The 14412-nt window shown below is 42.1% G+C and overlaps 2 protein-coding genes across 2 annotated transcripts; both read right to left on the bottom strand.

Annotated features, from left to right (window-relative positions):
• Positions 1-409: 409 nt before the first annotated feature.
• Positions 410-7410, bottom strand: LOC139424083 (squalene monooxygenase-like). The gene is made up of 11 exons (XM_071175781.1): positions 6816-7410; positions 6377-6632; positions 5852-6029; positions 5529-5625; positions 5210-5323; positions 4870-5041; positions 4273-4368; positions 3882-4024; positions 3318-3414; positions 2792-2879; positions 410-1918 (listed from the first exon to the last, which is right to left on the bottom strand). Exons 1-11 carry the CDS (start codon positions 7089-7091, stop codon positions 1726-1728), a joined length of 1710 nt encoding a protein of 569 aa, XP_071031882.1. The 5' UTR covers positions 7092-7410; the 3' UTR covers positions 410-1725.
• Positions 7411-8894: 1484 nt separating this feature from the next.
• Positions 8895-14231, bottom strand: LOC139380251 (xylose isomerase-like). The gene is made up of 14 exons (XM_071122793.1): positions 13949-14231; positions 12565-12641; positions 12339-12411; positions 12030-12145; positions 11888-11913; positions 11581-11718; positions 11220-11329; positions 11017-11112; positions 10819-10902; positions 10490-10616; positions 10079-10184; positions 9774-9956; positions 9460-9534; positions 8895-9331 (listed from the first exon to the last, which is right to left on the bottom strand). The coding sequence occupies exons 1-14, from the start codon at positions 14157-14159 to the stop codon at positions 9248-9250; spliced, it is 1506 nt and encodes a 501-aa protein (XP_070978894.1). The 5' UTR covers positions 14160-14231; the 3' UTR covers positions 8895-9247.
• Between the last annotated feature and the right edge of the window lie 181 nt (positions 14232-14412).

Genomic DNA, 14412 nt, shown 5'->3' with positions numbered 1-14412 from the left:
GAGTGCCACCTAGTGGACATTTGTATTAGTGCTTTTCAGGACTATTGGTCATCACCTTAGTAACATTAATCTAGTTTAATTTTTTTAAAGTGGGTCGATTGTAAAGATAAAACATGTCTCCAAAGGAAGATATTTAACTCCATAATGGCTCATTTATTAAACCAAATACAATTCAGAGTAAATATTCTCACCAACACAGTGCAAAATTCTGTCATGAATTCCTCCCTAAATGCTGAAGAGATGGATGGGGCAGTGGACCATTGGTCAGGGACTTGTTTTGTGGCTGGGTTACATTCAACTATCTCATTGTGCTCTTTGTTTGTGTTGCAACCCTCCCCTCCTCCAGGCACACAGGACGGTGAATGTGTGTCACTTGTGGTTTCTAGACACTCCAATCCTCAGACAGGCATTAAGTCACACTTTTATTCCAGCAGGTGTTCACAACTGAAGAATCACTTTTTAAACAAGTACCAGAGATGTGTTGGGGTGGATCCCTTGTCACAATGTGTAAAACCCCATTTAAGGCGAGAAAACTATAACTTGGCAAAAGTTAAGGACAGGTGATCTGACTTGAACCAATCAAACAGTTTAATACATAATCATTTGGTTGTACATGTACAGTTAAAATAATGCACAAGGAACATGCTTTTTCAGAACAAAATAAGGATACCGTTTGGAATAAGGGTAGACAAAGAGCCAACTGTGTTTTTTGAGCCATTGGCATGGAGAGAAGATAGAACACAAGCAGGAAGGACATATTTTGTCCTCATGCTCAATTAGCAGCAAAGTGGTTAAACAGACACCTGTAGTCAGTCCTGCTGGTTATTTGCAATTAAGAGTTGCTAACGCAAACCTCTTACGCATTGTCTGTTACACTACGTAAATGCATGGTTGTGATGTACATTCTGAATATACAAGGCATTACTAAATAATTGTCACCGTCAATTTAGACCTCGTCCTCAGAAGACGTCTTATCATTGGGCAGACCTTTAGGCAGAGATAAAGACATATGATCAAGGTCAAAGGCTTCAGCACTGAATAATGGTCACTTTAGAGACCTGTACAAGATCCCTGTTGACAGTGATGATAGGATGGTGTAATATTAAAGAGGCTATACAGAACTTTTGCCTCTGGGGGTGTGCTTGAGACAAAAGGGATCCCTGGCGTAAATGGACAGAAACATTGTCCAGAAATTACATCATTGGACAGAAAGTGGCATGCCTCCCCACACCCAACAAAAAAGCATAATTGTTGGCCTAAAACTAAGTGGTTTCATATAAATCATACATACAGCCAAATTGACTTGACAGTTAACTACACTTTCTTAGTGTATCTTTAGGTCACTGTACTGTTTGTATGTCATCATAAGGCTTGTGTGTGTGTGTGTGTGTGTGTGTGTGTGTGTGTGTGTGTGTGTGTGTGTGTGTGTGTGTGTGTGTGTGTGTGTGTGTGTGTGTGTGTGTTCGTTCTCCACCAGGGGTCAGTGATGGCACCCTCTCTGTATCTGAACCGCCCAATCAGGAACAGCACATCGGCACTGCTCAGTAAATGTATTCACAAGAAACTAATTGGAAGAAAACAGGCAGAAAGAGGGTAGGGGCAAACCTGAACATCTTCAAATTCCATTGTGAAATGTTTTGCTACGTTTGTGCACTAATGAATACGACCCTGTTGTCTAAGGCTGGTGTGCGTTCCACTGGGTTAGGGCTCAGATTAGAGCACTTCTCAGTACACCAGGTACTTGAACTCAGAGTAGATGAGGGGAAACATGACTGTACAGGCGCGGTACAGGATAGCTCCACTCGTGAATAAGGCTCGGGGTTTGGTGAACCACGACTCAGACTTGAAGTTGTAGTAGATGGCGTACAAGGCCACGGCAAAGAAGTGTCCAATCAGAGTCATCGGATGGGGCGTCAACCTGGGAATAGAATGGATTGAAATCTAATTAAGACCATAGACGATTGATTGATTGAATTTGATCATTAATAGTAGTAGGCGGCCCAAGCCGGAGACAACATTACATACATAACATATTATTGAGGATAAAAACACAATAAGGGCTGAAGGCTTATTTCCAATGTGGTCCTCTAATGTCAATACAGGTGCACATACAGTATACATTTACATACACAGTGTACAAAACATTAGGAACACCTGCTCTTTCCATGACATAGACTGACTGGGTGAATCCAGGTGAAAGCTATGATCCCCTTATTCATGTCACTTGTTAAATCTACTTCAACCAGTGTAGATGAAGGGGAGGAGACAGGTTAAATAAGGGTTTTTAAGCCTTGAGACAATTTAGATATGGATTGTGTATGTGTGCCATTCAGAGGGTGAATGGGCAAGACAAACAATTTAAGTGCCTTTGAACGTGTATGGTAGTAGGTGTCAGGGGCACCAGTTTGAGTGTGTCAAGAACTGCAACGCTGCTGGGTTTTTCACACTCATCAGTTTCCCGTGTGTAACAATAATTGTCCACCACCCAAAGGACACCTAGTCAACTTGACACAACTGTGGGAAGCATTGGAGTCAACATGGGCCAGCATAGCTGTGGAACGCTTTCAACACCTTGTAAAGTCCATACCCCCAACGAATTGAATCTGTTCTGAGGGCAAAAGGGGTTGCAACTCAATATTAGGAAGGTGTTCCTATTGTTTTGTACACGCTATGAATATTTTACACACATATTTTGGGCTATTTTTTGAATGGGGAATATTGCATTGACATACACAGTCAAGGATCAACTGTAACAGTTTTGAAGTGTGTCGAACACATTAGTGAGACTCACACTGAGAGAAGACCAATGGGACCGTTGACACACTCCCCACCCAGCTTGAAGTAAAGGAAGCATGCCTTTCTCAGCTGGTGGAGAGAATCTGAAAGACACAAACACCAAACAGCTCATATGAATATGCATGTCAGCCATGAAGGAGATTATGCTAAATGGTACAGTATATCTCAGTGTAGTACCCTGCTGGTAAAATCCACAGCTTAACACTAAAAATTATTTCAGCACAAATCATTTCTTCTGAATATCTCCTAAATGTGCCTCTCTGTTTGCTATAATCGCCCTAGCTAAGTGTTTAGTGTCAGTAATTTGAGGTATACGACATGTACTGAGAAGAAGTAGTGGACCGTTAGAAAACAAATGATTGAAGTAGAGACATTGGTAACAATTTAATTCAATCCTACAGGTATAGTGCATTATAATGTCGTTATAATGCACCAAAAGACTTGGCATAACCATGTATGACCTTATTCTATCCATCATGTGTTGGCAGGGGATAGTAAAAAGGACAGAGAAGGAGACTCACTGTCTGTTGCAGCAAACAACTCGTACAGGGCTTGAGCCAACACATTCACCACAAAGGAATGTGATGACTTGCGTTCCCAGTGGAATTTTTTCTTTGCCTATTATGAAAAAAAAATGAAAGTGTTTTATATTTCAGCCTTTTGCAGTAAAACCTAACATTGCTCTGTAACTATTCCTTTGACTGCTACAACACTGTGGATTACAGAAACAATATGCCCTGTGGCGCACATAAAATAACTCCCTAACGTTCTGTGGTAGCAGGTGATTGCAATGCGATATGGACTCACATTCCACAAAACAACAACACACATTCCAACCAAGGCCATTCAGACAGTGATAATGTGTGTGGCGGAGTCTGGTCTGGTGGAAGCTGACTCCGGACCACATATCCCCCTGGTCGGCCATTCTGTCTGAACCCCTCTACTGTCTATCCCTTCTCTGTAATACCCACTGTCCAATCATTAACATAATACTGACTGTAAGTCACTCTGGATAAGATGACCAAAACGTCATGGAAATGTAATAATCATAAGAAAGGGGGATGAGATTAGGGATGTGAGTTTACCTGGAGCATGGCTGTGTTGTCGTACAGGTCAGGGATGTTCTTCATCAGGCTCCTCCAGATCAGGACGTCGTTGAGGGCCACACTCATCCCTCCTCCGGTCAGAGGGTGTCTCATGTTGTAGGCGTCACCCAGCAGGAGCACACCTGGAACAGGACAAAGGCCCATGTTAGCCCCAGTCCACACCTCACTAACATTACACATTTACACTGCTAGAGGGACTATCTTTTTCAGCAACATATCTGATCTGATCAGGCTTTTAAGCTACTTAGCTAAAGATAAAATAGTTTATCGACCATGCATTGAACTCTCCAAGGTTGCATTCCAAATGGGACCCTATTCCATTTGCCCTTTGGGACACAGCCCAACACTGTGGTCAGTACTTGTGTCCTACCTGGCTTGTTGACTGGGGACGGAGGCAGGAAGCTTGCTGGCATAGACCTCAGCCGGTCGTTCTGCAGAGCCACCATGAACGGCTCCTTTAGGTGTTCTAGAGAAGACACAACAGTCAGGTCTGAGGTCACACATTCATCACCATAAAGATGGGTGGATAAAGAACTGAAATCAACCCATAATGCCGTCATTTACGCTTTGTGTGTTGCAGCTCTCAAGCACATATTCATGTGGGTTCTTTACATTGGTGGTGGATATAGTTAGCTTGCCCTTAAGTCTCACGAGGCCCGAGGCCATCATTCCATCCCTCCATACAGCAGGGTAGCCTAGTGGTTAGAGCGTTGGACTAGTAACTGAAAGGTTGTAAGAACGAATCCCTGAGCTGACAAGGTCAAATCTGTTGTTCTGTCCCTGAACAAGGCAGTTAACCCACTGTTCCTAGGCCGTCATTGTAAATAAGAATTTGTTCTTAACTGACTTACCTAGTAAAATAAAGGTAAAAAATATATAAATAAATAAAATACAATGTAAGGGATGTTGAACACATGGGAAAGCTATGCTGTTTAAATATCTATACTGTATACCCTAAATTCCTTACCTGGTAGTTGTGGGTGTATTTTCTCAGCCATGTACTCGGTGAGGTTCCTGGGCATCTCTCCCCTGATGTCCACCAGCACCCTGGTGTCTGAGGAGGAGATCTGGTAGATGAGGACAGGGCTGGGGTTAGCCAGGACCAGCTCAGCATGGTGGGGTTTGAACTGGGGAGAGTTCTGACCAGGAGAGGACAGAAAGGAAATACATTAGTCTGACTGCATTTTATTAATTGTTTGTTTGGTTGGTTGGTAAAATGACACGTTAGTTGTTTGGTTGGTCGGTCGATTCATTGATTCGCTCGTTCATTCATTCATTCATTCATTCAATATAATACTTGAACAAACCTTCATGATACATCCAACAAAGTGAGAGGAGGTCTGGGCCTTCCCAGCTACCAGGCTCTTCCTGAACTTTGAGAAACAGCCGTCAGCTACTACAGTTACTGCTGCATGGACCTCCTATGGGACAGGTTAACACAATTACAACAGTTAAAAACACATCTGTTACACTGCTTGTCTTATCAATGAATCCTGGTGAATTGCTAATCAATAGGTGTAAATATTGTCAAGGGTAATTGTAAGTATCAGCATGGGGCTATTTTACACAGCAAAGGTTATCTGGAGAGTAACAGAGTATAAGCTGCATCGCAAGCTTAGAGGTGACCTTTGTGTCTCCTGTCTCCTTGTCCCTGTACTGCACTCCTGTCACACAGCCATCCTCTTCCTCCAGGCTGGACACGGTGCCTTCTATGAGCGTAACACTAGGGGAGAGCAAAGTACCAGTTATTAAGAAACAGTAGTTATAGTGACGGTATTAATAGAGACAGGTTCTTCTGATCACATGACCTGACAAGGAAAAGGATAATCAGCCTATAAGAACTAAACCCTGGAGTTGGTCCTGGTCATGTGGTCAGGAAAAATCGTGTGGTCTTAGTGATAGTAATGACATGTCCAACAGGTATAGTGAAGGTTCTCTCCCAGCCTTACTTTGGCTCAGCGAGGGCGGCTCTGCGCAGGCCCATGATAAAGCGTCCGTGGTGAAAGGCCCTGCCACACTGGATACTGCTGTCTGCCTGAGGATATGGGATCTCCACCTCTGTGCTGCTCTCGATGTCATGAATCACATAGCCGTTCACCACGTGGGCATCCAGCCCCTCCACTGAACCTGAGAGGAGAGCCCAGGGTTAGGCAAGGGTGATGAAACACTTTTCATTATTCATTTAACTCTTTAGTGGCAAAAAGGAATGTCTTTACATTAAATAGGGACTTGGGTGTCTTTGCTACAGTTTGTTTGGTCCCACTTTAAACAAACAGCTTTTAAAGCCTTTATAGGGCCTGTATTAAGTTGTCATAAGCCCTATATAGGTCCTGCCTTGCTCGTTGAACACAGCCCCCATTTAATGAAAGGGCTTATTGCGAGTCATCCCATTGGTTGTTTCCCCACGCTATCACCTTTTTACACGTAGACCCCACACTAAAAGATCTGTAGTCCATGCTCCAGAGACCACTCACCCTCCATTCCCAGTTCTCGCAGTGCCCTGTATCCACCAGGCTGCAGTAGCTCTCCCACTATCCTGTCAGGCTCCTTCAGGTCCCTCTCTATCACAGTGACCCTCCGGCCGTCCCGGGCCAGCACTACAGCCATGGCCGACCCCAGGACTCCCGCCCCTACTATGATCACATCCGGCTCCTGAGATGCAGGAGAGTCCCCTGTTGCTGGGGGGCTCTCCATGGCTGAGGAACACACTCTTTTCCTCCTGCCACCTCCCTGTTTAGAGAGAAAGCTAGGTTGTTGTTTTTTTACCATAGAAGGTAAAAAAAAAAAAAGAATAGTCTTTGGACTATAATTGGACACTATTTTATTGTGTATAGTGTATAATGAAGTAGGCCAATATTCTAGTTTATTTCTTGTTTTTGGTCTTCAACAGATGGTACAGTTATCATTACTCACCTTCTTTGACGCGCTCTCTCCACTCCTGTGCCTGACAGCTGAGGGTTTCGGTATAAATGTCTTGATGACCGGTAGGGATAATAAAAGTTCCAGCGGTAATTGTAGAATTTGGGGTACTTTGCATGTATGTCCGTGGTACCTGACATAGGATAGCAGCATCCCCACTGCCAAGAACACTACAGCCGCCAGGATTATCTCTTTGTGAGCATACTCCAAAACTGCGTCGCATTTCTTATAAATGTAGGTGAAACTTGCAATTCCAAGAAAAGTCCACATATTTATTATATTATTAAACTAGGCTACTTGAAATGAATAGGCTAACTCATTCAATAAATTACCACTGCTCAGAATGTTTCCTAACCTATAACCTGAAACTAAATTGCAAAAACAAAAAGTAGCCGAGATCATGGAATAGAATAAAGTACGCAATAAAATATTATCACAGTTCAACAGTTATTTCAGTTGCTTTAGCAGATCGTAGGCCTAGTAATATTTCAAATATATCCGTTAATCAAAAAGAAAAGTATTCAAAACCATTACAATTATTCCACCAGACATTTCAGATGGTTTCAGAGGATGCTAAATATTATATGATAATGAGATAGGTAGGAACTTCGGGTTCGCAGGTTTGGTGTCCCGCCCTCTCTGTATCTGAACCGTCCAATCAGGAACAGCACATCGGTGAGCAGAGCTCACGCTATCTGGCCATTGGCCAATCCTCGGCTGCTGGTTGGAGCGCTGGCTGAGAGAGGATAGTATGATATGATGTCACTGGAAAGGTGTCCATGGACAGGTTTCTGTGTTTGCAAACATTGCCTCGCTTTGGCGATACGCGAAAGTTATCGGCAGAACAAGGGGAAGTTCTTATAGGACATGGGGGGGAAAAGCCTATATTTACATGTTGCTTATGAGTGCATTTAATACTACTTTTGGATTATAATTGGATTTTAAACCTTGTATGAATGTCCTGCTTAATAATAATGCTTGTGTCATCATCGCAAATCAACTGCATTATACTTTTAAAAAAACACTTCACCTTCAACCAGTAAAATGGCTTTTGCTATAGCCAATATCAATGAGCGTTAGCATTCTAGCTAACAACTGCTGCATCCAAAATAGCTATTTTGCAACTATCACAACCAAATAATCTTAGCGACTGTTCAAGCAAGAATCAAAACATAATTGTAAGCTTATGAGAGCCCCAAAAAGTTATTTTAAGAAGTAATACAAACGTAAATGTAGGCTATGTTGAATGCGCGCAGATGGCGATGGCTTTCTTACTGTCAGTGTGTCGTATACTGGAAAGGTGTCTATCGGTCTACAATTGTACACTATGGAGGAAGTTACCAAACCGGTTCAAAGTCAGTACTCTTTGCCAGACATAGGAAATAACTCTTATGGATTGGGTTACATGCCGGTATTTTGCCTTGGGGTGATTATGTAGGATTGTGAGGATATCAATACAAACATGTATTTTATTTCTGAGGGCATCCGGGTGTATCGTCGGACAGGGCCACAGTGTCTCCCGACAGCTCCAGGCTAAGCCTCCAGTTTTTATGCTGCCGTCTCACCTGCTGTCTCTAACTCTGAATTATCGGCTATGAAAAGCCAACTGACATTTACTCCTGGGGTGCTGTCCTGTTACACCCTCTACAACCACTGTGATTATTATTACCCGACCCTGCTGGTCATCTATGAACGTTTGAACATCTTGGCCATGTTCGGTTATAATCTCCACCCAGGACAGCCAGAAGAGGACTGGCCACCCCTCAGAGCCTGGTTCCTCTGGGTTACTTCCTAGGTTCTGGCCTTTCTAGGGAGTTTACCCTAGCCACTGTGCTTCTACATCTGCATTGCTTGCTGTTTGGGGTTTTAGGCTGGGTTTCTGTACAGCACTTAGTGACATTGGCAAAGGGCTTTATAACTTTGATTGATTGATTGATTTATGTTGGGCAGCCTTATTAAATATTGTATGTTTTTTTGAAAGTCTTTTTGCCAAGACAGCCTTTTTAATGTTACTCTAACATTAGAAGCTAAAAAGCAATAACTATAATAGTAATGCAAAGCACTGACACAATAGGGTTTGCTTCTTTTTATTCAACTCCAGTATGAAAAACTGATCAATTAGTTAATTCCTTAATTCAGTATTTGAAATGCCATGTAATTTATACTAAATTAAATTCATATTTCTGGTCTTTACCACTGATGGCCTCATAATCTAATCATATGTCAACATTACAGGAGTGTGCATTAAAATAGTCCACATTCACAAGACTCCTCCACTGATTAATTCTTTATACTATAACTGTAATAATAGTTAGTCATGTGAAACTATATCACTCTCTAAGCATACTATTATGAAACGTCTGGATGGACACTATACCACTCAGGACAAGGGGTTTCATGGTCAAACAAGACTTCACCACATGTCTTCAAAGGTAGTGGTTAAAGACTGTTTCATATTTCTCCTGTTTGCCTGATGTGACTTTGGGCTCCCCATTTTGCTTGACAAAGTCCTGAGAATAAACAACAAAAACTGCCATTAACATTATACTGATTTGGTAGCATTGAATCAACAGTGTTGTTACAAACACATGAGTGCTGTAGAGATGGTACTATGTTGTTATTCCACTATTGACCTCACCTCCAGCTCCTCCAATGATGTGCTGCCATCCTCTACTTTCTGACCAATCCCATGGCTGAAGCTCATGTAGCGCTCCTGTCAGAAGACAGCGATGTTGTGTGGTAAAGCTTATATAGCTTGAGCATAGCTAGCTAATACATAAGCATTCTTTAGCACATATACTACATTTTGTCTCCTTGCAATGCCAACATACCTGGTAAAATAAGGTTAAGTGCATGAACGAATGAATATATACATTTATATATCGTCTTAGTACCTTGACCATCCCAGTGATTAAGTGAATACGTGAACGAATTAAAATTATGCCTCATTACCTTGACCATGCTGGTGATAACTCCTTCCTCTATGATCCTGACTGCGTTCCTCAGGCCGCGTGCGAAGGCGTCCATGGCTCCGACGTGGGCTATGAACAGGTCCTCCAAGTCCGTGGACTCCCTACGCACCTTAGCATCGAAGTTCAGACCCCCCGGCTGCAGACCACCCTGCTCTATCACAGTCTGGGGAGGATAAAACAATACATTGTCTTACGTTCTTTCTGCTGACGTTCTGATAGGTATCATCATGAAATAACTGTTTATTAGTAATTGTGTGTGTGTGTGTCCATTATCTCCTATGTCACCTTCATTATCATGGTGGTGTTCCTGATGTCCATGGGGAACTGGTCTGTGTCCCAGCCCAGGTCAGGAGAACCCGTGTTGGAGTCCACAGAGCCCAGCATGCCAAACCTACACACCAGAACAACAGGCTTATTAGGTTAACTGGACTGGAACATCCAGATTACCAGGAATGACATCAACTACCCTGTCCAAAAAAATACCACTAGCCCCTACCCACTTTTGAAAGGTGTAAGAAATATGGTGAAAATTATACCTCCCCTATCATTACATCTACCCTATCAGAGGGCAAGGTGGAGCATTAACATATTGATTCGACCTATCCAATCTCTCCAGACCTACACAAGTCCATCGAGGTAGAGAGCAGGTGATAGGGGGTCGGTTTGGGAAACGTGAAAGTCAACATGGCGACTTACACAGAGGCCATGACGACGTCGTGTTCATAGGAATGCCCAGCCAGAGTGGTGTGGTTGGGTTCGATGTTCAGTTTGAAATGGCTGTCTAGGTCATAATGCTTCAGGAAGCCTATGACACTCATTGCATCTATAAAAGGTGAAACAGCAACATGTTCAAAGTGATGTAACATGGAAATTAAAGGCATCAGAGATTTTCTAGCATCTAATTTTTAGATGTGGTTAGTAATGCAGATAAACTGACTCTTGAGGGCCTCCATAGTTCAACAGTAACCACATTGTAAGGATGTGTACATTATGTTAATGTTGTGTTATACACCTAAAAGCCTTACCATAGTCGTATTGATGTTTGCATGGCTCTTTGGGCTTGGGTTCAATGAGGAACTGGCACTTCAACCCTATCTTCTCCTTGTACTCTGATATACAAAAACACAATCAGATTATCATCTGAAAATGGTATTTGACAGTTAAAAGTTGGTACAGTATTATGGTAACAATGTATTACACACACAGCAATGCTAGCTACTTACTGACAGTCATTTTGAAAAAGTTTGCCATATGTTTCAGTTCAGCGCCAACATCAGTGTTGTGTATCGAATAAAAACCCTCCCTGCCGCCCCAGAAGACTGCACAAGGAGACAAAAAGACATGCACCAGGTTAGGTGATGGCAAAGAAAGGGTCAGTGAAATCATGGTGGTAAATTATGAGATATTATTTATTCTCTCATCTCACCAAAGTTCTCTGCTCCCAGCTTCTTGGCTACATCCAGTCCTTTCTTCACCTGGGCCCCAGCATAGGCCAAAACATGGCAGTCAGGGTTGGTTGCTGCTCCATTCATGTACCTATGGTATTAGCAATAAATACAACATTAATTAAAAGAAATGTAGGCTCCAAGTCGAATGGCAAAGAGATGGCTTCATCGTGAAAGATGGACAATTGGACTTAAATATTGTGAAAAACAATGCATATAGCCAATAATATACAATATATCCTCTATTATACAGCCTACAACAGATTATCATCTCTTCTACTTTGAAGTGTAAAAATAACCTTTGGAGTGTAATAATGACTAAGGTTGATGAGGAAAGCAGACCTTGAGTGAGCAAACAGGTTGCAGGTGACCCACAGCACCTTGACCCCAGTCCTATTCTGCAGCTGCAGGGCCAGGTCTGTCATCTCATCCAGGTTGCTGTTGGACTCCTCCAGAGTGCTTCCCTCAGGGGACATGTCCCTATACAACAGGATGGATAGGAGGGTAACATAGATCAGTTAGTATACAGTTAGACCAAGCATCTTGGACGGTGCAACTTCTTCAAAGCATAAATGGCCACTCTATCCATGTCTCTACTGACTACCAAGAAGATGATTGATTTGATACTATAGGAACAATGTGACAATACCTGTCATGAAAGGTGTAGTACTTCACCTGAAAATAACATACACATGAATCTATATGGGTTACATTTTTTTTTTTAATTAAAGCTGTACATTCTTAAAGACAAAATGTTAAAAGGTACAGTATTTGGGTGGAAGTTCACTCACACCAAGTTTGGTGAAGAACTCAAAGGCTGCATGGAGTCTCATCTTGGCACATTCCATGGGGGTAGCACCCTCATTCCAGGGTCTGTGTTGTGTCTGGAACCCAAAAGGGTCGGCACCTGGTGGTGGGTCGAATGGAGGAAAACAAAATGCATCACATGAAGTTATCGTGACAGACTCATGATGAGAGATCGGGGTTGTTTTTAAATGAAAGAGACAGTGCTTTATTGAATTAAATGTACAAATGTTTCTGTAGTCTATGTACAGTATAAATGAGAGTGACCTGAAGCAATCAATGTGAACATTCATTACCAGTCCCACAGAAGGAGTGCCAGTAACAGACTGAGAATCTCAGCCAGTCCTCCATACGTCTGCCCAGCAGCACCTGCACAGGTAAACAGTTACATGAAGCCTGCTGGGAAAACCTCAGTTGGGATCATTCAGCTGTGTAAAGGAGGTAGAGTCTCACTGTGCAACAGGAAGACAACAGACACTTCCATGACACACACAGCTCTTCTTTCATGTTTGCCACACCTACTTCTTCTGCATTGTAATGTTGGAAACACAAGACGTTTCGAGCTCCAGCGTTGGGTATATAAGGAATCTTCGGAATACCTGTGTGATACATTAATCTCGGTTAACCCAGAACTAAAATCTCGCACAGTGCTTGATTTGGGAAGGAGCTCACGGGAATTGAGTACCGGCACCTCAAATGTTCTACTGCTTGATATCCTGTTCCTCTTATAGAATATTGGCTCAAAAGTATTGTGGCGCTGCTGCACCTAAATATAAACACTACCGGCACCCAAAATGAGTACCTGTGTTGTGCCGAAAATCTCCCCCCTGACAGAATTCTCTCCCCCCTTCGAGTGAACGTGCACACACTAAATTCTTCATTGCTGCGACTTGTTTGCTAGTTGAGATTTCTGCTCTTCACCCCGTTGTTTGGCATACATTTCACTGCTCTTAATAGCAGAAAGCATGTTTTATTTGTGTCCTTCAAGGCAGCTGTCAATGATTAAGATAGACTGCGTTTCATTTGATATTTTTTATGGCGGTTTGATCACGGGGGAGGCACTAGTAATGTCTGCAGTTTTCGGGATGGCTATTTGTTTCAAATGTATTAGTCTATAAATAAATCTCTTTGCCAAAATTCGTCATCTCTCCCATGTCTTATTCGACTAGTAGTTGTTCTGAAATGTGGATTTCGGCAGGCAAGAAAATGGCCTTGCCGAAACCCTCCCCCCTTCAAATTTCCTTAATTTTGTGGCTAGAGTCAAATACTTTCTGTGGCACACATCAGAGTCAAATACTTTATATAGAACAAACTTCACGTAACCGAAATTAATAATTAATGTATGTGTGTTATATTAAACATATAGGGAGTTAAATGTAGGCAAGCAATACACATTTCAGAACAACTACTAGTCGAATGAGACATGGGAGAGATCACGAATTTTAGCAAAGAGATTTATTTATAGACTAATACACTTGAAACAAATAGCCAAACCGAAAACCGCAGACATTACTAGTGCCTCCCCCGCCTTAAAAAAGATCTAATGAAACGCAGCCTAACGTGATCATTGACAGCTGCCTTGAAGGACACAAATAAAACATGCTTTCTGCTACTAAGATTAGTGAAATGTAGGCTAAACTGACAACGGAGTGAAGAGCAGAATCAAGCAAAAAATAAAACATTGCCTTGGAAAATCGGGTTTCTCTGCAAATATTGCAGAAACTTCACATTTATAAAGCATCTAACTGCCATGCACGACGAAAAACAATTTCAGTTATATTTTGGTGAATGCATGAAACTTCCAATCTCAGCTTTTGTTTGCATGGTCAATTGCCACTGACTTAAAGCCTATATAAAACCGATATTGAGGAAGAAGTGTGCTATAATTGAAGCAAAGAATGATTACCAGCAAAGAATTCTGTTTCCATAGCGATGTCAAATACTTTTAAGAACTTCAGATCATCTCTGAGTTTTCCCCTCGAAGTTCCACTTCGTCTTGAATGAAAATAAGAAACGCAATCTTCACATCTACCACAAGGTGTCTCTGGAAACCAGCAGAACAATAACCGTTTAAGATTTTTGTCAAAATAGTATTTTTTGGTCCCGTTTGACAGCATCAAACCGCCTTTTAAAACCCACAAACTAGTCAGCTCTATCACCGTCTTCTTTGGTCAACGCTAACTGTCATTCCCAAACTCCGTGGTAGACTTTGGATCTGACAGGCTAATCAATACATTGCAACATTATTGCAGTCATTCACATTGTAAGACTTCTTTAGGGCTCCATTTACTATAGTTCTAATCTTCAGTAGCAAGATTATGAAGACAAACAGGACTATGACTGGGTGAATCTCGAAAGGTCATGTTATAA

This window comes from Oncorhynchus clarkii, chromosome 2 (assembly GCF_045791955.1).
Source record: "Oncorhynchus clarkii lewisi isolate Uvic-CL-2024 chromosome 2, UVic_Ocla_1.0, whole genome shotgun sequence".
Classification (NCBI taxonomy): domain Eukaryota; kingdom Metazoa; phylum Chordata; class Actinopteri; order Salmoniformes; family Salmonidae; genus Oncorhynchus; species Oncorhynchus clarkii.
Note: the sequence above shows the minus strand (reverse complement) of the source record. Positions and strands in the feature narration are given on the sequence as shown.